Genomic DNA, 23,446 nt, shown 5'->3' with positions numbered 1-23,446 from the left:
TACATGTCACACCCATAGTTGGTTCAATAGGTCAAAGGTCAAGGTCACTGTGACCTCTAAAAAAAAATCTGACCAGCTTTCAGTTATTAAAAAAGGCACCCGCAGCCGAGCGTTGTGGCACCCGTTATGCGGTGCTCTTGTTTTCTCTACATTTCCATTGATTTTTGAACATTGTGCCTCGGTGTGTCTTATTTGCAAGGAGCATTTTTACTTTTCCTAACAAAAAACATGAACACAATTTTTTATTTCGGGTTTTTACATGTTCATATTAATTTTGTTTAATTAGATGCGTTGACTTATTAATTTTTGTCCTTGATTTTTTTATTCAAACATCAAAAGTAAAGAACTCGAAAATACTTACTTATACTATACTAATTTCTTAAAGGGATGGTCAACCAGATTGCTATATATCACGAACAAAAGAAAAATTCTAAAATACCGAATTTTTTTACAATTATTAGTTTATATTGTTAAAAATATCACGACTGGTATATTACATTACTTAAAAAATGTTGTTAAGTTTTCATATTTTCAGTATATTCGGTAATACAATTTTACTGAGTATGTTACCAGGTAATTTGCAGAGTTATGTTGTTGTTTTATTTTGTGATACTACGAGGATTATTTATTTAAAGTATACAATACTTCAGTGTGTGAGGAAGGATGGCCGAGTGGTTTAAATGGGAGACTTTTTTAATCCAGGACTTCAGGGGTCAGTGGTTCGAGTCCTGTTGAGGGTTACATTTTTTAAATTTTATTCTTCATTTTTTACTGGAGATTTTTAGATCCAATGTTGTAATTTATCAATATAAAGCGTTTACTGACGGTATTTTAGAATTTTTCTTTTTTCGTCAATCTGGTTTACTGTGCCTTTAAGGCAGCCGTACATTCCAAGGACGCAACATTATTTCAGGTACCTTTGCTCTTGTATCGGCATTCGCAACAATCTCAGATTCAAGAATTAATTAAATGGCCATCAAGTTGTATCGTCTTTCCCGTTTGCTCTTACTTCTCAAGTCGTTAAACTCCAAGTACCGCCATGCCGTGGACCAATAGTTCACCGGTGTTTCGCTTATCGTACATCTCTCCACTTTAACGATAATCAAACGAGCCTCTCCGTACCTCTATAAACCTCAGGCTGCGCTTGATTCGGTGCATTGTTTCTGCCCTCTCAACCGATTACCTTGTGACTATTCTTTATAACAGATATTACTGCGCGTTTAACAGTCAGTTTTGTGGACTGCGTTGTGTATAATACATATATGTAGCAAAATACAGCACAGTGGTGGTTATTTTGCCATAACGCGCATATAATAACCGATAATAGTATGTGTTAACGCGTTTTATGAATCTTGGATATATTAATGGAGTTAATACGTTCGATTTAATACATATGTATTATAATCAGTGCATACACATAAAACGCTGATGTAAATAAATCTGTAAATCGTACTTACTATAAAAATAAAAACTTTCAACCGCTGTAAACTGCTACATTTTAAGCGCTACAATAATATTATAATTGTACCAAACTGTCATACGGATATTGGAGAGCAAAAACGGAATCAGTGACGGATTTGTCAATGTTATCATCTGATGTGTTTTATGCAACAATATCTCTAAATGTTTCAAACAGTGAATGAGCATACTGTGGAATCGAAGAACGCATTTTAGAGACGAAAATATGTGAATAATATAAAAGTAAATGTAACTCAGTTTTATACAACTATTTAGAAGTGTTTAAATAAGAATTTGTTGAATGAGTTAATTTGTTGTAAATCATGGAGTATGCTTTCATTTTGTAATAGTATAAGCAATATGGAGTTAAGAAATCTCAACATACAATAACTCAGCTAGTTAATAATAGTCAGTTTGTATGAAAAAAAAAGACAAATACTAGTTCTGTTAGAATCGGATTTGTGTATTGGAATCTAAATTATCTCGTTGATTTTATATAGACATAGACAGGGAACGTGGAATAACCATGGATATACTATCATTCCTAAGTACATTGTGGATATGTGGCGTTTTAATTCCAGTAGTCAAAGGTAAGATTTGAGTATGTGTGTCTTATGATATTACTGTAGTTGTATTGAAATATATATGTGTTATTGGAATAATATGGGAGCAAGTTTAATTATTCAATTCACCGGTATTTGTATGACAGCAAAATATTGGTCTTTGCTTAAGAAACGTGTTCTCATATTAAGAATCAAATAACGGTAGTGTGTTACGTATCTAAAACGTAACTTATGACTACATTCGTTATTATTATCCGCGTTTAAAGCATTAAAATCAAAATGTATTTAGCAGTACTTTGTTTAATACTTATGGCTTACGCATGAGAAAGATGAAATTCTTGCGGACTTGTCATTATTTATTTGCAAAAGTCTTTACACCTTATGCACCTTTGTAGCATATCAGTTCGGTACAGGCACAAAGAAAATGAAAACAACTAATTTACGCCAAAATCTGCACGTTTACTAGTATTTGTTTTAGAAACAAAACGTATGTCTATGTTTCGTATACAAACATCTTCACATACAAGTTCGAATTTCCCAATACTGTACTTTTTTCCACATGAATGTTTGAGATTGTATAAAGATATTGGTATTTAATTCAAATTTCTTTAATTTTCTGGTACCTCTTCTTCTGAACCATTATGTTTTGTGAGTCACTCTTCAACGTATGATCTGTTTTGAAACAATGTGACATAGATTATATATATATTTTTAAATCTTAAATCTACTTTTCTTCTTGATAGTGAGGTTTGCATCTAACGCACGACAGCAATTAAGATATCAATCCGTGAATTTTCAAATTCGCATGTTTTGTCATGCAGAAATGTTCAACTTTATAATTGCCATTTTCACATCACTTCATCGTGCCTTTTTCAAGTTAATATCGCTGCTATCATATCATAAAACTGTTAAAGCAAATATTTATCTCCGCTTAAATACACTTAACGAAGGCAATCGCGGTACGACTATTTTAAAACAGGTTAAGAGAAAATGATTTAGACCCTTATCGACGTTCGTTACGATTTAAGTAAACAATCCGTGTAACAGCTTTGTTTGAAACAAAATGGCAACTAAATGGGCTGCACTTGTTTAAAAATCAAGTTCGGGCACTTGATGTTTATCACTGCAAATTCATTTAATCGAGTATAAAATGGAAATACTCCTCAAAAATTAAATGTTTATTATTCTTTTTATCTAACTGATAATGTTTTGTCAGCGACAACACACATGTTTGTGTATTCTATAATTTATATAGATTTCATAAAGAGTAAAGTATATTATTATAATAATACTTATTTCGAATATCTTAGAATCACGATATCCGTTAGATTAAAATGTTGTATAAATTGAAATGAAAACGTCACACTATGTGGTGAAGTGAAACGCAATATAAAATGTAGACTTTTCCAATTATTTTCTTGTATGTACGTACATTATTGTTAATTCTTCTTCTAGTGTCATAACGTACGTGAAAATACGATATTGTTAAAAGCTGGTTATCTGCGCTTAGTTTTATTGTATTTTATTTAGTATCCATCAGTATGAATATTTCATTTAGTGGCATTATTTAGTTTCGCATTATATCTGACTCACCCTCGTTATGTACCATTTCATGAACACTTGCTTACCAATTGTCTTTAAAATGGTTCGGTGGCAGATATGTTATGCGGCTACTGGTTCAATTGCACACGTACAATGTGGCTATTTTGAAAGAATAAAATTCGCCCCATTGTAGCAAAAATGTACCGTGTGCCTTCTAATTTCAATGTCACATGGTACCTTAATGCAACGGTGTATTTTTCCTCTGAAATCTCGTGCTTCATATCATATAGCCAATCTTTTTTCGGCGTAAGCTGTATTAAGCCAGCTTTTCACCTTAGCCTGACCTTTGTAAGTGTCCAATAAAATTCCAATAAAATTTCCCGCGGCTAGGTACGAATGAATACACTTCATTTATTCCATTGGCTGATTTGAGTATACCACCAGAACATTGGAAACATATCCGCGTCTTTGTAACACTGTTTTACTGTATGAAACAATTTTATCTCGAATGAAAAGGCTTAATAGATAGAACAGTTTTACACTCAATTCTCGACATCAATACAGTTTGTGCGTACACCTTTTATTTTCAGAGTATTACCAGCGCAAGAGCGTTTATACTTAAAAGGCTATGTTCTCATATTTAGTACTTACTTCCTTATTCCTGTCAACATGTTAACATGTAAAAGTATAAAGAGCAATGGAAGCGAGGCCTCACTTTAAAGCATTGCATTTCAACCCGCGAGGTATATCGGGTCAATTCGCGGACATTCAGAGTTTATATACAGGTCATCACCGGAGTTGGCGGCCAGTAAAATAATCGTTATATACTAAAGACGCTATCCGTGAACTAGGTGACCTGGAATTTTCTTTAGACCAGAAATATGTTAAATGAAGATATTCAGCAATATAATTATGGTATGTAAATAATAGATTCTTAATGTGTTTTCAACAATACAATGATAAATATTATTGTTGATAAATTTAACAATAATTATTCGTCCATATTGCCTAATGTACTAAAGTGATATTATGAGCATGTAACAGTTTATAGGTGTCTATCGCAACCGTTGATTATTTTTGATGTTTCTACTTCATATACACTTATATTAATTAATGCAGCATCATCATACTAAAACAATATACCAGAAAGAGAAAAATAATGCATTTGAATATCAACCGTACTTTCGTTTGACAACTGATCATGCGTTTACGAGTTGAACCTAAATTTAGTTTTAGTGCAGATTTGTTCATACGACACAAAGACACGAAATTGTTTTACGGATCATTTCAGCTTACAGGACTGGGTGGGTCACGTAAGAATATCGAATATAAAATATATTTTTATAAACAACTGGTAGCAAGGTGAGTTGCAGATAATTAATCAGTAACCACATTTTAACTAACTATTTTGACCTGTTAATTCTTTTCAGCTCAATTCAACAGTGCAAAATGCCCATAATATCACTTTAAGCATTAGCACGATGATAATTGATACTGTTAATAATCGAATCAAATAGCAATGCCCGACAAACCACTAAAACAGGTTTGTTCGAAGAACGCGCCTATAAATACGGATACTTCTCGTGTGGCCGGTTGACTCATATGTTTAAATTTCACTTCCATTCTTCTTTTGGTTTTCTGTTTTGTATCTATAGGTTTATGACCAGCAATATGTTATAATGTAAAATAAGCCGCGAAAACTCCCCGTAACATCCCGTACTGCGTGTGATGCAGCTAAGAACTGCACAGAAAAAGACATTCGCTATCCTTGATCTCATTCATTAAACTATTTACGCCGTATATCTTTTTTAAAGATATTTCTTGTTAGTAATGGGATATACTATCTGAAATACATATTTGTCATACTGTATAATGTATACATTCTATACTAGTTTTGAATTTACAGAGATGCATGTTAAACTCTTTTGGCATTATCCTAGGTAAAGTTATAGTAATAAATAATGCGGTGTGTTCAATTATAGGTGCCAATAATGCTTATTGTATTATACAGAACATCAACATAAGCATTGCAATCTTATCGTTTGACAAATATACTATTAAAATTTACATGGAATGACATATATTGGATTTAAACAAATGTACATTTCTGTGAATATAATTCGAATTATGCGAAAATAGTAATGCATAATGCGAATTGTGCAAAAACAGTGATCAATAATGCGAATATTGCAATCATTAATGTTGAAATGATCCTTCCATGTATATTTATTCGAAGTGATCAAATTTACTCAATGAAAAGCATTGTCTTTATAAATGTATTGTTTATCAGCTTTACGGTGTAATATTTTCTCATATAAAAACGACAGTTTTGCATCATTTCAACATCTCAGGATTACGTTTCCCTTTAAAAACACGGAGTGCTCTGCAATAACAAATAGAATGCTACATCCCTTGCTCCTGATTTGCTTCTATGGAATGCCTAATGTTGCTGTATACGATAATTAGGCACAAGGTTGCGAATGGAATGCTGCTTTGCTCTCTTCTGCTTACACGCTGAAGAAAACCTCATGTGCCGGTATATACCAATTATTCTTCGTGTCAAGAAGAATAAATGATGATGACAATGATAGTTTCATTTCGTCTTTCACTCATACCGGTCCGGTTAGTTTCGAATTTTCGAAGTTCCCGGATTTTGTTGTTGTTATTTGTCTTTTGTTTTCTTCAAATACCATGCCCTACCGTAAAGAGTTTGCTTCCGATATCATCGAAATTGGTGAACATCTTTCTGAGGATCTTAGTATTAAATGGATGTGTTCCGCTCAAACATTTCCAACTGTTTTTGCTATGTTCTAATGATCTAACCAGGTTTTCGGAACGCCAGTTTTCACATAAATCTTGCGTGCGGTGTATAATCGGCATTATCGGTTTTTTTCTTGTGCAAATAAAACAAAATATGAAAAGGTTTGCCTCGGATGTTATACGACCGCAGAGACTATAAAAAGTATGACTAAACGAGTTGTTGTACCATGTTATTATAATTGTCGACGACTGTTGAGAATGTAGGCAAGGTCTATAGTACACGTCAAACATTCGCATTTTTTTTATAAAGGTCGGCTTATTAATTTCGATTCATGTGTTTGAAACAATAAAAATGCTCGTTATTGACACATAGCATGTCATTGTGCTATAGGAATTCAGGAAATTCATAGCATATACTATTCATAATAATTGATTCAGTGTCCTTATAATTTTAAAATCTCATTGACCTTTTTAACAATTAATTGTTTAAAGATAAAACTGTTCCATTTTAGAGGAACGTCGATTGTATCTAGCCTTATACACATGATCCCCGGTGGTTTCAAGTGATATTTACCATGAAATGTATGTTTACATTTTAACATGTCATTGCATTTTAAAAGTTCGTACATTTTTGATAAGAATGTAAAATGTCAAAAACTGATATTTCTATGGTATACTTTTAGAGTAGCAACGGCGAAATGTGTAATACATATTGCAATGTTAAAAAACTACATGCACAAAAATATTGCGATCTCAACACAAAGTTAAATTAATAAAGCATCTATGTATTAAATATGTTTTCAATGGCTCTAGATTTACCGGTAATTTAGATAAAATGTTAGGTACAGACAAGTTTTGTCGATAAAACATTGACTATGCATATACACAAACAATGTATGTTTCGGGTTATTCCTTGCGTTTTTTTAACAGAATTGCCGATATTATTATTGTTTATTGCAGAATCGAGATTATTAACCCTGAATTCAATTTAAAGCTGGTCAGATTCAATCAATATTCCTCTATGAAATATTTCAATAACCGCATGTTTGTCTTCAATAACGTGGCGACAATAAAACCTTCACAAATGCTTGAGAGCGTAACAGTTGTGCAGGTCCATATCTAATTTTACAAACCGTAAAACTGCTTAATCTCGTTTCGAAAACAATGTGACAGATGTCTGAGATGGTGTTATTTGCTAGATCGATGTAAAAGACATTATGGCCATGGTCTGTCAGGGCAAAGGTAACACCGGTAAGAAAAAGCAATTTTGGAACAAAAAAACGCGAATTGACGCGAACCGTTGAAGAACGTTCAAAGAGACGTATATAATTATACAGACAAATCCGCCACTATGTACAGAAACTCATTCATGCTCTTGCGTACTATATTGATTTACGAGTACATGTATACAACTTATGACATTATATACCTTAACACCCGTACAGACATGAACGTATTTTGAAACACAGACAGACACCCATTAATAGGCACGTCATCTTAAATTGTCACAACGTGCAGACATGCTTGATGAACCACGTGTTAATGCACACGTACTGACGGACATGAAAGTCTATTACGTATAAAAACATAACTATACACATTTACCACGTGTTAATGCACACGTACTGACGGACATGAAAGTCTATTACGTATAAAAACATAACTATACAAATTTACGTGTATAAATGAACGCTCGCAAATGCAATGTACAGTTATACGTGAACAAACACATTCGTGCACACACAAATGTACAGACAAAGACGCACAGGCGGGCACTTACACACATATATAAGTACATACACGTGTAGACACACGTACAGTCACAGACATACATGCACACATGCGTGAACAGACGCAAACGTAAAGACACCCACGTACAGGCACATAAAGGTGCGAAAATCGAACGTAAACGTTCAGAGACACACGCGTACAAGCAGACACATGCATACACCCAAACGTACAGATTAACAAACGTACAGACTCACAAACGTACAGATTCACAAACGAACAGATTCACAAACGTCAAGATTCACAAACGTACAGATTCACAAACGTACAGATTCACAAACGTACAGATTCACAAACGTCAATATTCACAAACTTACAGATTCACAAACGTACAGATTCACAAACGAACAGACACAGACCTATGTACGCTGGCAGTCATAAACAAGGGGCCTCCACGCGTACAACATAGGTGCAATACATGTTTCCAAGTATTTCAACATTCTTAGATAAATCGCTACAAAACGGCGAACTGTTTGTAAACATAGTTTCAATGATTCCTAATACCAGATCACTCATTTCAAGTGTCTATTTCCGGACACAAATTTAGAACGGAAATATGTTTTCTATGATCTTGCAGACGTAAAATTCGGTTTCTTACTCCTCATCCATCTCTGCTGACGGTTTTGATCATGAAAGTATGTGAAAAGCGTAATTATTTAAAACATTGTTCCCTGTTTAATGCCGCTTACAGTTATGCTGTTAAAAGTATATAGAGTTTCACTATCATCAAAAATATCTTAATTGATTGAATCATTTATTCGTTTTTTTTTTCATCCATTGCTTTATTTTAATTGGTTCTGTGTTCGTGATTGATTCTTGTATTCGTTTAGTTATTTAACCAATCGTGTATACATTATTTCGTTAATGCGTTCGTCCGTGTGTTCACTCATTCGCTCATTCATTCGCTCATTCATTCATTGAGTCAGTCTGATATTCCTTCATCTAAACCATCGCTAATCATACTTCATTATCAACAAGTCGATCAATATGAATCACTGTTGATATTTCTTCATTTAAAGGGACCTGTGCACGGTTTGTTAAATTAAAAAAATGTAAAAATGTTTCAGATTTGCAAATTTTCGTTGTAGTTATGTTATTGGCGAGGACACAATACTACTGAACATTGACCATGCTCTAAAATATAAATCATAAGCATCCTTTTACTATTTAAAAACTTGAAAATTATAAAGCATTACTAGCGCGAAACGATTTAATAATTTGGAGAGTTATGTTGTTATCGAAAAAATTTGCGACACTACCTGGATTGCGTGTATAAAGTATAACATTCCATATATTGTGTGTCAGCAGGGAAGGCCGAGCATTTGAAGCGTTCGACTTTTACTCAAAGGGTCAGTGATTCGAGCCCAGGTTTTGATATATCTTTTTTTCTGTGTTTAATGGGTTTTTTTCTTCTTGTTTTATACTGGGGCGTTTTAATTCCGATGTTTAGATTGATCAATTTAAAGCTTTTATGACAAAGTGTCAAACATGCCAAAATCTGTGAATAGTCCCTTTAAAAGGAGGTAACATGCTTACAATATCGCAAACAAAATCCAGTCAAAATTTTCAGTATCGGATCTCTTCCTAAGTCCTTCATGCAACTTTCAACGCCTGTATATAGAAACGGAAAAATGCGAGAGTTTATTTCTTTTCTAAATGTTATAAATTGTTTAATTTTCATTCCTAGTCTTAGGCCGATCTTTATTGGGTGTTTTATAAATGTGTCACTCATTCTAAACGCGTGTGTTCTTAGTGACCGGGTGGATCTAAACCCCATGTTTACGCTATCCATACCCGGTAAAATTGTTTTCTTTCTATCGTATATACTTAACACTCAGAAAATGGAAATCGTTTGGCATGTAGATAACGTGCAAATAGCTGAGTTTTATTTAAATGGTTCAAACCGCGGCTAGGGGTCATGTAAGCGAAATTTCGCTAAACGATTATGTTGCTAAATGTTAGGAAAACGGCGCATTTGCGAAATAAAATCTCATTGACTTATTGTTCGTTGAATGTAGTACAGATGTTGTTATATGAAACTTAATCTTTTGTATTTTTAGCGAATGTACGTAATGCCGGAACTGTAGTAAAGACGGATTAAATGTTTGGAACGTGCACGTTATTAGTTACGCAAGTGTTCTTCCTAAGCCTAGGGATTTGATTTTATTCGAAAAACTAACATTAACTTTCTCGTGTGAGAATATAATTTGAGTATACCCTTGATTGTGTAATTCAAATGCAAGCACTTTTCGAACTTATTCCCCAGGCCATTATTATGTTGTTGTTGTTGATATTGATGTTGATGATGATGATGATGATGATGATGATGATGATGATGATGATGATGATGATGATGATGATGATGATGATGGTGGTGGTGGTGGTGGTAAATGATAAACCGCTGCTGCTTTTGCTGATTATACGATACACAGCTATCTTAAATGTATAGTGTTTGTTGTTCGCCATATTCTTTTAGGAGCATTCGTAATATTGTTTATATTCCTGCAAAATAGAAACGCAAATTTCTCTTCAGAACGTTATTTAACGCTACGTATAACTGCAGACTTGATTGCCATATATTTTCTCGTTATTCCTCGTCCTAATTACGGGGTCATTAATAATCATCATCAATTACCTATAAAGATAAAGATACCGTAAAGTGGAAGGTAATATCCACTCGGAGAGAAACATCCCATATACACTACACAGGTAAGCTGCATTTCAGCTAAACGAGAGCGGAGATCCTTGGAAAATATTTGGAGGTAGTACTTAGAACATAATACATTTTCATTCGTATAGTTAATGACTAGATTTCCTTTTTGGCGTGAACATCAATCATTATGTTCATTGCAAAGATATCTACCCGTCAAATATAATAATTTACTTGCCTACTCCCTCTTTAAGTTACTTAAGTTTCCACGTGTTTCCAAATATTTTTAAAGCCCCATAAACGCACAAAGTCAACGAATATTGCGTAAAATATTTTATAAAATGAAAATAACACATACAAATTCAGTGTTCATTATAGCAAAAGCCAAAATTTCAATACAAAATGCTCGTGTTTTTTTTAATTATGTTATATAATTCCATGCGAATTTTCCCCGACAATATCCGAACATTTACGAGCGAACGCGAGATTGGCTTCGGGAAGCTCATGAGACCTACGTCGTGTTTCCGACGCTGCCCGGAGCCAATATCGCGTGCGCACTCGCTTAAAAAATTCTCATTGAATTACGCAGTTTGCTCTTGTCCTCGATTGTATTCTTGATTACGCAATAATATGCATTTCTCCAGCGCCGCTTTAAGTTGCAATACAAACCGACTCTTTACTTAAATTGAATTCACAACATTAGTAGCGAAAAATCGATTTATATATTTCTTTGATATATCATAGACCCATTGTTTGCATTTGAAGAGTCTTTGATTATTCTTTTGTTCTTTGATATAGAAGTTTTCGTGTTCTTTGATATAGAAGTTTTCGTGTTCTTTGATATAGAGCGGAATTCAGTCTGCAAAACTTTTCGACTTAACTAATTAACCAGCCATGTAATCAATTGTATTCCAGTTTACGTTGAAAGTTCTTTTTACAGTATGGGATTAATTGTAATATATTGTACATGTATTTTCTATGAGTGAATATACAAAATTCAATGTTCTTTCTTTTTTAGTTATTAAATTTACCTAACTCGGAAGTTCTTGTACTAGAGTAATTACGATTCTCAGAGATAAACTTAAGTATTGACCAACGATAAGCTTTGTATCTTAAGTATTGACCAATGACAAGCTTTGTATCTTAAGTATTGACCAATGATAAGCTTTGTATCTTAAGTATTGACCAATGACAAGCTTTGTATCTTAAGTATTGACCAACGATAAGCTTTGTATCTTAAGTATTGACCAATGACAAGCTTTGTATCTTAAGTATTGACCAATGATAAGCTTTGTATCTTAAGTATTGACCAATGACAAGCTTTGTATCTTAAGTATTGACCAACGATAAGCTTTGTATCTTAAGTATTGACCAATGACAAGCTTTGTATCTTAAGTATTGACCAACGACAAACTGTGAATCTTAAGTATTGACCAATGATAAGCTTTGTCTCATAAGTAATGACCAATGATACGCTTTGTATCTTAGGTATTGACCAATGACAAGCTTTGTATATTAAGTAATGACCAATGATAAGCTTTGTATCTTAAGTATTGACCAATGAATAAGCTTATAAGAACTGAGCAATTAAAAGGCTTGTTTAGTATTGAAATATGAGAATGCTTTTGAGTTATGCGTTGACATCGCGTATTCCTTAAGTTTTTACCAATGATAATACTTGTCTCTTAAGTAAAGATCTATTATAATGCTTGTTCCGTTTGTATTGACTAATCACAATGCCTGTTCCGTAAGTATTGACCAATGATAATGCTTGTTCCTTAATTATTGGCCAATTATAATGCTTGTTGAATAATACGCTCAAGATTAAGACCAAGATTGAAACAAATTGTGTTTAGAGTCCATGGGCCATAAGATGGAACTTATGCCAATTCTCGCGCACAAAGTTATGATCTAAGCTGTTGTATGTATTATTTTTAAATAAAGAACACATGACTTGTTGTTAATTGCTTCGAAACAGATATAAATGACTGCGGTGCAAACATTCCACAGACATTTAACAATTTATCATCCATCTAAGTTGAGTGCATCTGCCACTTTCAGCGCATTTACTTGATAATGAACAATAAAGAACAAGATGTCAACAGTTTTTTTTGACAATTATAAATAACCGTTGTTTTAAGCGAGAACACTTATAAATCTGTTAAGAAGTCGTATTATATGCATAAGTTATATACATATTCAGTGAACATGAGTTGTTGAAATATGCAGATGATGTTTACTTTGAAGTTTTCCAATGATAACTTTTCTTCTGTAAATATTTTATATTTAACCCATTAATGCCTAGCGTCTAGAAAAATGGCTTTGGCAAACAGCGTAGACCTAGATGAGATGATGCGGCGTCTCATCTGGGTCTGCGCTGTTTGATTAAAGGAATTTCTGTAAGAAATATTATAAATATAGAAATAAATATACTAGACATCCCTAATTTTGGAAATAAATTGATACGATTTAGAAGATTGGGAGAGTCCACTAGGCATAAATGGGTCAATACTAAATTTAAGTAGACTAATACAATTGTGTATAGCGCTTATACGATATGAGCATTGTAAGATGCTGGTATTTTATTGAGTTTCAATAGCGCACCTTAGTTATACCTATGCATCTTTAAAAAGACAGGCCATTAACTATATGCTGTGTTATTTTATTATTTTATTTATGTAAAAGTGTTTTATGATTTTATATCGTTACGTGGCTACATGACATTATAAATGAACTTTTTCATACGTTTTACGTTCGATTTGTTTTTAACTTTTACGATCATTATGTCTAAAACAGCTCCAGCATGGGCGACTTTTAGAAGTCTTACTTTTAAAGATAGTTTTACTTTCAAGTACTTTTACAATGTAAGTATTGAGGTAAAAATAATAACTAGAAGACATTTCATCAGTAAAACAATGTTATTCAAATAGTTTCAAAATCACTGCCGACTTAAGTTATTCTAACTCGATTCGATTACGTTAAACCTCATTTTGGAAACATTATATCGACGCATTGAAATAATGCGCCTAGTCACAATATTTGTCTTTAGTCGAACACATTCAACAGTTATCTTCTGCGAAATCTGCAGCGCTCTGAGGGCTTCATTGAAAAAGCTTTTTTACATATCTTAGATATTCGATACGACCGCTCTGTCCGACTATTGTGCAACTTGGTGTTTTGCGACCTTAAAACCGTCTTTAATGAAACCGCAGACCGTCGCCGTACTTTTGTGCACAAAAACAATACCCTACGATGACAGGTGAGACGGAGTTGCAAGTTAAATGGATCTGAAGATATGGTTTGACAAAGGCGCTGGTGACATTTATGAGTTGATGAACAATAACTGAAAAACAGCTTTTTCATTGCTCGTATTCCATACCAAATTTGTGAGTGTGGTTTCTATGTAATAAAGGACGCCTTTCTAAAAAGATATCAAAAACTAATATAATTTAAGTTTTAGTTGTAAGTTTTAATCGCGTGTACGCCTTCTGAGTTTGATGTTTATTGAATAATCAGAGTCCGTTTTCTGGGTAAAGCCCAGTACTTATTGTCTCGAAATAAAATATCCTTGTAGACACTGTATTTGAGTCCGATTATTTGAACTTTAATTAAAATTATTGACATATGAAATATTACCGTTTCACGCATGAACCAATACTGCGCATAAAAAAGAAAATCCTGAAGTTCATGTAACGGCCTCAAAAATACAGTTTTCTTCAAACTTAACTTACATTTGTAATTGCTTTTCATGAAAATGTGATTTTTTGTTCAAAATCGCGTGTTACTATCGATAAGAAGTTATAAAAATAAACGCTTTCAAGATTTCAGTCGTTGCAATCATTTTTCAAAGATTAATTCTCTTCCCCAGTGTTTTAATAGCCGCTATTTAAAACCAGTAATCAGTAATTTGCCTTTTTGAAGTCGCTGAATGGAGAACACGGCGTTTTTCCAGCCCGACTGTCGCTTTGCCTAATTGCTTACGACGCTGGGTTTGTATAGCAGCGACAATACTTTGTGGCTGTTTGTAGTTTATTTTATAAATTACATTTTACATTTTTTAAGCAAATAAATTGAAAGGCTTTTCTATCGCTGTCAGTCGCTGATTACATTTTTGATATCACAATCATGGTGAGTTTGTACGGCAGCGCTCCAGTACCACATTTTTAATTATGCTGTGTATAGTAATATGTCATATTGAGTTAGGATATCATTGGCAGATGCGTACTACTTTTTACTGAACTCTATCCCAATAAAGATAAAGTCCATTTTACAAGATATTAATTATATTTACATACAATCAGAGTCCTAAATAGGAGAAACTTAGTCTAAATCGGAACTCATTTGGTCGCTGTCGGCTACTAATTAAAAAAATACAGAATCTGTTCTGTTCTGTTCATTTATACTTAATATCTCCACATTCTTACTTAGGAACTCCTAATTAGTGAAGACTTTGTATCTCATTCTTCTTATTATAAATTTTAGTTTATTTGTACTTAGTACCCCGTAATGTGAAGTAATTAACCCCTAATTAGCAGTTAGTGTCTCACAATAAGACCATCGCAAATACCACTAAGTACCTCTTTTTATAAAATAATACTGACATAATGTGGACTGCATGTGGCACTTCCCCGCTTCCATAATGTTCAGCGAATATCATTTTTTACCAAAACTAAATCGAAATTGTCATAGATGAGGTATTCAATTTTAGTTCATGAAATGAAATCTCTATTTACTTTTGAACGTCATTATTGCGGTAATATTACTATACTGTTTACTTTAGCTATAATTGCGATTTATAGAAAAATAAGATAGCAATTTCACGCTCTTTCGATGGGATATTTCGCCTTTTGGGTGTTGGTTTCTAATTTGAACGGTATTTAACAGGCCATTTCGATATGCATGTTGATATGTATTTAACTTTTATAAAGTCTTTAAAACGTTTCTGCCTGAAATTTGCAAAATGCCCAACAGCGACACTAATTATTGTTTCACAACTTTACATAACTAGAACTTGTGCACATCATGCCGACGTATTCTATCTACAAACGGTCTTGACTATGTGTACACAAATTTAACATGTATTTTTTTTCTTCGATTACGTGATATATAGACTCTGTAAATATAATATAACGGCAATACGCGGCATACTACATTTTTGAGTCCCTGTATTTATATGAGTCGTGTTATAAAAAAACTGGGCATAATGCATGTGCATAAAGTGTCGTCCCAGATTAGCCTGTGCAGTCCACACAGGCTAATCAGGGACGACACTTTCCGGTTTTATGGTATTTTTAGTTTCAAGTAAGTGCCACCTTATCGAAAACCAAGATTAGGCGGAACGTGTCGTCCCTGATTAGCCTGTGCGGACGACACAGGCTAATCTGGGATAACACTTTACGCACATGCATTAAACCCAGTTTTCTCAGAACAAGGCTCATATTTTCATGCGTTTGACGCTCGCTCACATTAAGTTAATAACGTAAGATTATCTTTGTGTGTATTACTTTTTTTTAAAAGATTTACTGCGTTTTGTCCCAGGAGGCGGCACAATTTGACATAATTTTATTGAACTGGTAGATTCAAAATAAGAACCCAATGGAATTCAAAACATTTGTTGTGTATTGAACACGGTAATTAAACCGTACTGAATCATATCCACTATAAAAGAATTCATAGTCATTGGTTCGATCCCCACTGCGGGAGCGTTCTTTAGATTTCCCCAATAGACACCAAGTACTGGTTCTAGTCTTAGGAAATGGACTCGAGAGCGTTTCAAATAAGCCTTAGGCTTTCTATGCAATCGAGCTCAAATAAATACCTTTAATCCATTTATGCCTAGCGTCTAGAAAAAAAGGCCTTGACAAACAGCGTAGACCCAGATAAGACGCCGCGTGATGCGGCTTCTTATCAGGGTCTGCGCTGTTTGCTTAAAGGAATTTCTGTAAGAAATATTCTAAATATAGAAATGAATATACTAGACATCCCTAAATTTAGAAATAAATTGATCCAATTTAGCAGGATGGGAGAGTCCACTATGCATAAATGGGTTTAAACTAAAAAGAATACGTATACTCGGCATTGAACAATTATATTTTTATTTTTAGAAAAAAAAATATAGAAAAAAGCTAATATTCATATCAGACATTGCTTACCAAATATTTGTGTAATCATGCAACCAGAAAAGCCAAGTTATTAAAACCTTCCATACATTAATTTTTCAGGAGCTGTATCATTCAAGTTCTTTTGTTCATTATTTTTAAGCGAAAACACCGCCAATATGTCTATAACGTTATAGATACATAATCACATTGTTAAGCGTATTTACTTTGTCGCGCGTTTCAACAACATGTTACATGGGACACGTGTAAATCTGACCGCGTTTGTTTGCAGATCTTATAGTCCTTGTTTACATTCCTTTCCAGCCTGTTGATTTTTGCTCACATTATCTTGTTCACTGAAATTAACCCTTTGCATGCTGGATAATTTGTCGTCTGCTAAAATGTCGTCTGCTGAATTTGTAAAATAAGCATTTTCTTCATTTTTTTAAAAGAATACTATCACAATAGCAAAAAGTTTGGATCAAGATGAGACGCCACGTTCTGTGGCGTCTCATCTGGATCCAAACTGTTTGCAAAGGCCTTTAAAATTCGGTTCCCGCACTGAAAGGGTTAATATTACTTGATCCGTTCTTCGATGCACTAGAGCGAGTGGCGTATGGTCGCACGCACGATTGTCTTTATAGCACCAAGCATTTTGAGCCTCGTTTTGAAAAAAATGGACTTAATGCATGTGCGCAAGTTTCGTCCCAGTTTAGCATGTGCAGTATTTTTTGGCGAAAATGCCGTTTAGCTGGAAAGTGTCGTCCCTGATTAGACTGCACTGACTAATCTGGGAGAAACTTAACTCTTTCAGTGCTGGAACCGAATTTTGAAGACCTTTGCAAACAGTTTGGATCCAGATGAGACGCCACAGAACGTGGCGTCTCATCAGGATCCAATCTGTTTGCTATTCTGATAGTATTCTTTGAAAAAAATCTAAGAAAATGCTCATTTTAGAAATTCAGCAGACGAAATTTTAGCAGACGAAAAATTTCCCAGCATGCAAAGGGTTAACGTACATGCATAAAGCCCCGTTTCTCCAAAGTAATGCTAATTTATTTCTCTGCAGAAACTGAGTGTTTTAACGGGACTATATTCCCAAAGCGGTAACTTATTTTTTAAATTTGAATTTGACAAAACTAATAATGGCATTGTAACGGATTCAACTCACTATATTTAAAGTAAAATAGAATATGCAGTATGAGATAGAAACATAAAATCATTTACAAATATGGGGATGTTTGTTGGGCCGTTTTCATGGTAACATTTTAGCCCCAGATAGACAGCGTTATTTACCCATGTATGTTAGCGCACTTGGTTACAGCGACGCTTCAGAAATGTCTTCGTATGACTCATAAAGTCATGAGTTCGACACCCACTTGATTTTGTTTCTGACTTTTTGTTTATTTTTTTCCATCAAATTTTATATCGTGTATTATATTACAATTGAACCACTTTTGAATGCGTTTAAGTCAAGTGTATTTATGTAAAAAAAACAACATATCAGAATTGTTTAATTACTTTTGCGGCAGGAATCCAGTTTTTCCTTGAACTAGCCTTGCAATAAAGAGTAAGTTGTAATGCCCAATACCACAATAATATTAAACCTGTCCGATTTGTTTCGTAAACATGAGGAATGTAAAACAATGTGAATATTTTCTATAAGAATGTTGCTGTTTTAAATTAATTATTTTTATATAAACGTACATCGCATAAATCTAAGTTTCACGCTTAAAATAAGTGCCTTTTCGCCTTCATGAAAATAGACAAATGGTATTTTGTTAGTTGACAATGGGCAGACATAAATAAACCTCCTTCGTGTTTTCACTGTTATTAATTGAAAGCAGAACCATTTATTATACAGCGCGGTATTTCTGCGCATGACAAATGGTGTTGCACGGAGATTGTGGTGTTATTGCACTGAAATTTGTTTCTGTCTTGCGTTAAAAAAGTAACGTTTAGCCAATTAAATTTGCTTTATAAATTGACAGTGTCACAGTCAACCTGTTAATGGAAAAAAATGCATCAATCATGAATCAAACTTAATGTTTTTTGCCTCGGCGTAAAATCAATTAATGCTACAACGCATTACATACTTTCCGGTGTATGTATGTGGTCCGTGTTCTGTGAAAAGGGGGTTTAATGCATGTCCGTAAAGTGTCGTCCCAAATAAGCGTGTGCAGTCCGCACAGGCTAATCAGTGACGACACTTTTTTTGCTTTAATGGTATTTTCTGTTTAAAGAACGTCTCTTCTTAGGAAAAATCTAGTATAGGCGGAACGTGTCGTCCCTGCGACTACGCTTTACGCACATGCAATAAACCCCTTTTTCACAGAGCACGGTCCATATCTCATAATTATTTTAACCCATTCATGCCTAGCGTCCTGAAAAAAAGGACATTGCAAACAGCGTAGACCCAGATGAGACGCCGCATAATGCGGCGTCTCATCTGGGTCTGCGCTGTTTGCTTAAAGAAATTTCTGTAAGAAATATTCTAAATATACAAATAAATATACCAGACACCCCTACTTATGGAAATAAATTGATCCAATTTAGAAGGATGGGAGAGTCCACTGGGCATAAATGGGTTAATCTTTACTGCACTGCACATGCGTTGGTTATGATATATGCATGTGCGATGTGAAATTGTTGCAGAACGGAATTGATAATTATACTGAGCTGCTTTAATTTGGTTGAATACAGTCTGTCCCTATAGTGCAATCATTATCACTTGCCATTTGGATGCCAGAGGGTTTTATCATCACATGTTCACGGAGGACTGATACGACCTTTTGGTGCTAGATGGTAAATGGCTTTTGACATTTGATGAGTTGTTGCGTGCTGCACGATACTGCATCAAACCACGTTTGAATTTGGCAATACCGTGAAGAGTGTTGCATTTCATCAAATTATATTTTGTTACTTCTGGTATTCTCGTTGTTGCTGTGTTGTTGTAAGTGATGCTGATTTTGATGTTGTTTGTGAATGCGGTTCTGTTGACATGTGTGCTGTCGGTGATGTTGTTTCTTCTAAGGCTTTAACCCTTTGCATGCTGGGAAATTTGTCGTCTGCTAAAATGTCGTCTGCTGAATTTCTAAAATTAGCATTTTCTTTGATTTTTTTTCAAAGAATACTATCAGAATAGCAAACAGTTTGGATCCTGATGAGACGCCACGTTCTGTGGCGTCTCATTTGGATCCAAACTGTTGCAAAGGCCTTCAAAATCCGGTTTCAGCACTGGAAGAGTTAATGCCTTTATTTCACCTACAACACAGTGCTGTTGAGTTATCTTGTTATGATATTGTAGCTGTGGCTCTTCTTGCTCATAATTTTGGGGGCCTCAAAACCCAGAACCTTGGCGTACAATTGCGCCTCTACATTTATGATCCACTTATACAATTCCGTATCTTCAGTCGAAAAAGAAATCCCCAACAATTCAACACTTGCCATTTAACAAGCGAGGCTGCATGGTATTTCTCCTGTGCGTCGCGGTCAATTAAACATTGACTGCCGCAATCTCTGTACAGAGGCTATCTTTGCGCACAACAAATAGAAATTTGTAGGTCAGACGTGATGCTGTACCTTGACACGCTTTCTGTTTTTGCGCAGAGAACCAAGTTGTCATAATCGATTAGCTATGTTATAATTTCGCGTTGTTGTTTTATTTCTCCTTGATTTTCCAAAATTTATTTATTTCTGTTTCTCTTTCATTATTATTTCATAATTGTAAATGTCGCCGTGTGTTCTCCTTCCCCGGGTATTTCTATATTATTTCATTATTGTTAATATTATTCTCTTATCTGTCTTGGCGATTGCTCATTCACTCATTGAACCAGGCATAAAACAATCCCATCGTGTGTTTTTAATGTGTTTTTTCCTTCCATTCCCTCCCCGCCCACCTCTTTTCCTCTTTTCTTCCATTTTTTATGTCATCCCCCAAACCTTTTACCCTCTAGATTCTTCCGACGTTCTTATCATTTTTCCTTTATATTCTTGTGAGTCTTTCCACTTTTTCCCCTCTCTCCAACTTGTATCAGCACTGCTGTCAACTGATAGAAGAAGCATGAGTAGACAAAACACCACATTTTGTTTTTGCATTTCATCTTATGAAAAGATTCGTGATTCGTATCATGGTCGACAGGCGCTTTCATCTGTGGGTCCAATCTTCCGATTCACCGCGAACAGCTGCTATCGCCAAACGTTCTTCGAACCTCATCCATCTCGACAGCAGACTTGTTTAAGCTTATCCGTCATTGCGCATCGTCCCTCCGTCACCGACATCCGATTTCCATGCATCAAGATGGCTGTAATTATTATCGCAACATTCGTCGCCATAGCCTGTGATTTAATGATCAACGTGTTTTATGCGTAGCGTTCATATTTGCGTCTGCGTTATCATAGCTGTTTGCTAAACTTTCAAAATTATTCTTGGCATGCAGATGTGAAAAAATCGATTCACCATCTTTATAAGTGCGACAATTATTCAGATCTCTGTGTTTTAAATCGCAGTCCAATTAATAGCTTGTTATTTGCTATATTTGATCGCATTCACGTTTTGATGTGCATAATGTGTCGTCCTAGTCAGCACAGGCTATCCATGGACGACACTTTCCGCCTAAACTTGATTTTTGAGAAAAAGAGACATTCTTGAAACGAAAAACATCATAAAAGCGGAAAGTGTAGTCCCTGATTAGCCTTTGCAGACTGCACAGGCTAATATGGGACGACACTTTACGCACATGCATAGAACCCCATTTTCACAGACCACGGCTCATTCATTTGTTTTGATGCTTTATTATATAATAAATATCTTCTCTGTACTGTGAATAATGAGACAATAGTCTGTACGAGTTTTGTTACGATATTAATTTTGTGAAAAAATCGGCTCTTTAAGGTGAATAATAACTCAATATGTGTTAACATGTTTTGTTACGATATTATTTGTAAAAAATTCACGCGTATCACCCAGCTGCAAAATAATAACCAACAGATGAAACCCAAACAATTCAGACGTGCATTTGTAATACTCAGAATTGCATTGCCGCCACTTGAATGTCGTATTTCTTTTATGGGGCAGAAATCATAACACGTGTCATTTACTCGGCAGTTATGATTTGTTCCGCGGAAGCATTTTTCATCTCCGGAAGTATTCCCAATCTCCAACGTGTCGCCTGCTTCCCTATGGCGCAGCAGAAGACAATTTATTGCCTTTTATCGTTTGCTGTTACTTTGATGTGCTTTGTTTTTTTGGACGATATTGGCGCCTCCTAGACGCTTGAATGGCATAATGAAATGGCATAGCGTTTTTATCGGGAAAGATCCTCGTTGACACCGATCGGGATTTTTTGTCCTTAAGTGTTCTGTTCTGTTGTTGTCTGTCATCAAGTAGCGAAATGATGTTTGAGAAAAATTATTGATTGAAAACAAAATGTCAGGCCTTTATTTTAGTGTCTTTTGTAGTAGCATGTGTTATCCATTCATGTTAGGTATGTAGTAATATTTTGTTGTGATAGTATAAATATACTCTTATGAAACCGTTTGAAACTGACACTGGAATAACACCATCGAAATCATTTCCATCAAAACTGAACGCACTCAATTTATTTTGTGTACCTCAATCTGGTTAACCCTTTCAGTGCGGGAACCGAATTTTGAAGACCTTTGCAAACAGTTTGGATCCAGATGAGACGCCACAAAACGTGGCGTCTCATCAGGATCCAAACTGTTTGCTTTTCTAATAATATTCTTTGAAAAAAATCGAAGAAAATGCTAATTTTAGAAATTCAGCAGACGACATTTTAGCAGACGACAAATTTCCCAGCATGCAAAGGGTTTATTTCGTTTTAGTCAGACTATGCATTGAGTGCGTATGAAGAATTGTAAACATTAATATCGTAATAAAGATTTGTCAACCCTGTAAGAGATAGAAATTAAAACTGAAGTATTTTACGATTAAAACATATTAATATACTAGTTTTGTTACGATAAAAGCCATAAACTTTCTCGTGTTTTAATGCGAATTGGATAAACATGAACCTACTGGTATAGAACTACACGGGCCATAAATTTCTTGCTAATAAGTTTTCAAATTGTGGATTAGGAGACGTTTTATGCGACGAGGAGATCGTAAAATGTCAATTCTGACATAATTACCTCGCACCTGTTTCGCATTACGAAATTCTACATTATTGCCGCTAGCGACATAGTAATATTAATAATTTTGTCTTTATATATGCGATTTCAGCAAAAAAGCAAATTTTAAATTATAAATTCAAGATCATCTATGTCCTCATCATGTCATATTATTTTAAAGGGTTAAGTTCGACCATTTAAGAGATCTGCAGTGAAATAAATTACAATATGAAATTTGTATTTCAGTCTCTACTGAAAAAAAAAACTGTTTAGGCGGAAAGTTTCGTCCCTGATAAGCCTGTGCGGACTGCACGGACCAATCCGGGACGATACTTTACGCACCAGAATTTAGCCCGGTTTTCACAGAGCGCGGCTTATGTTGTTTACATTTTTGTGTGGTATTTTACTGCGCGCGAGGGGTAGAGATCCCTGGGGCCGATCTATCCGGTATAATG

The 23,446-nt window shown here is 34.6% G+C and overlaps 1 protein-coding gene across 1 annotated transcript in view; it reads left to right on the top strand.

The window, feature by feature from the left end:
* Nucleotides 1-1,123: 1,123 nt before the first annotated feature.
* Nucleotides 1,124-23,446, top strand: part of LOC127854445 (uncharacterized) — a 36,260-nt gene continuing 13,937 nt past the window's right edge. The window contains exon 1 of the mRNA XM_052389488.1: nt 1,124-2,048. Within this exon, the coding sequence (XP_052245448.1) occupies nt 1,985-2,048 (64 nt within the window). The 5' untranslated portion in view covers nt 1,124-1,984. The remainder of the gene's footprint in view (nt 2,049-23,446) is intronic.

This window comes from Dreissena polymorpha, chromosome 13 (assembly GCF_020536995.1).
Source record: "Dreissena polymorpha isolate Duluth1 chromosome 13, UMN_Dpol_1.0, whole genome shotgun sequence".
Classification (NCBI taxonomy): domain Eukaryota; kingdom Metazoa; phylum Mollusca; class Bivalvia; order Myida; family Dreissenidae; genus Dreissena; species Dreissena polymorpha.
This window is presented reverse-complemented; position numbering and strand designations above follow the sequence as displayed.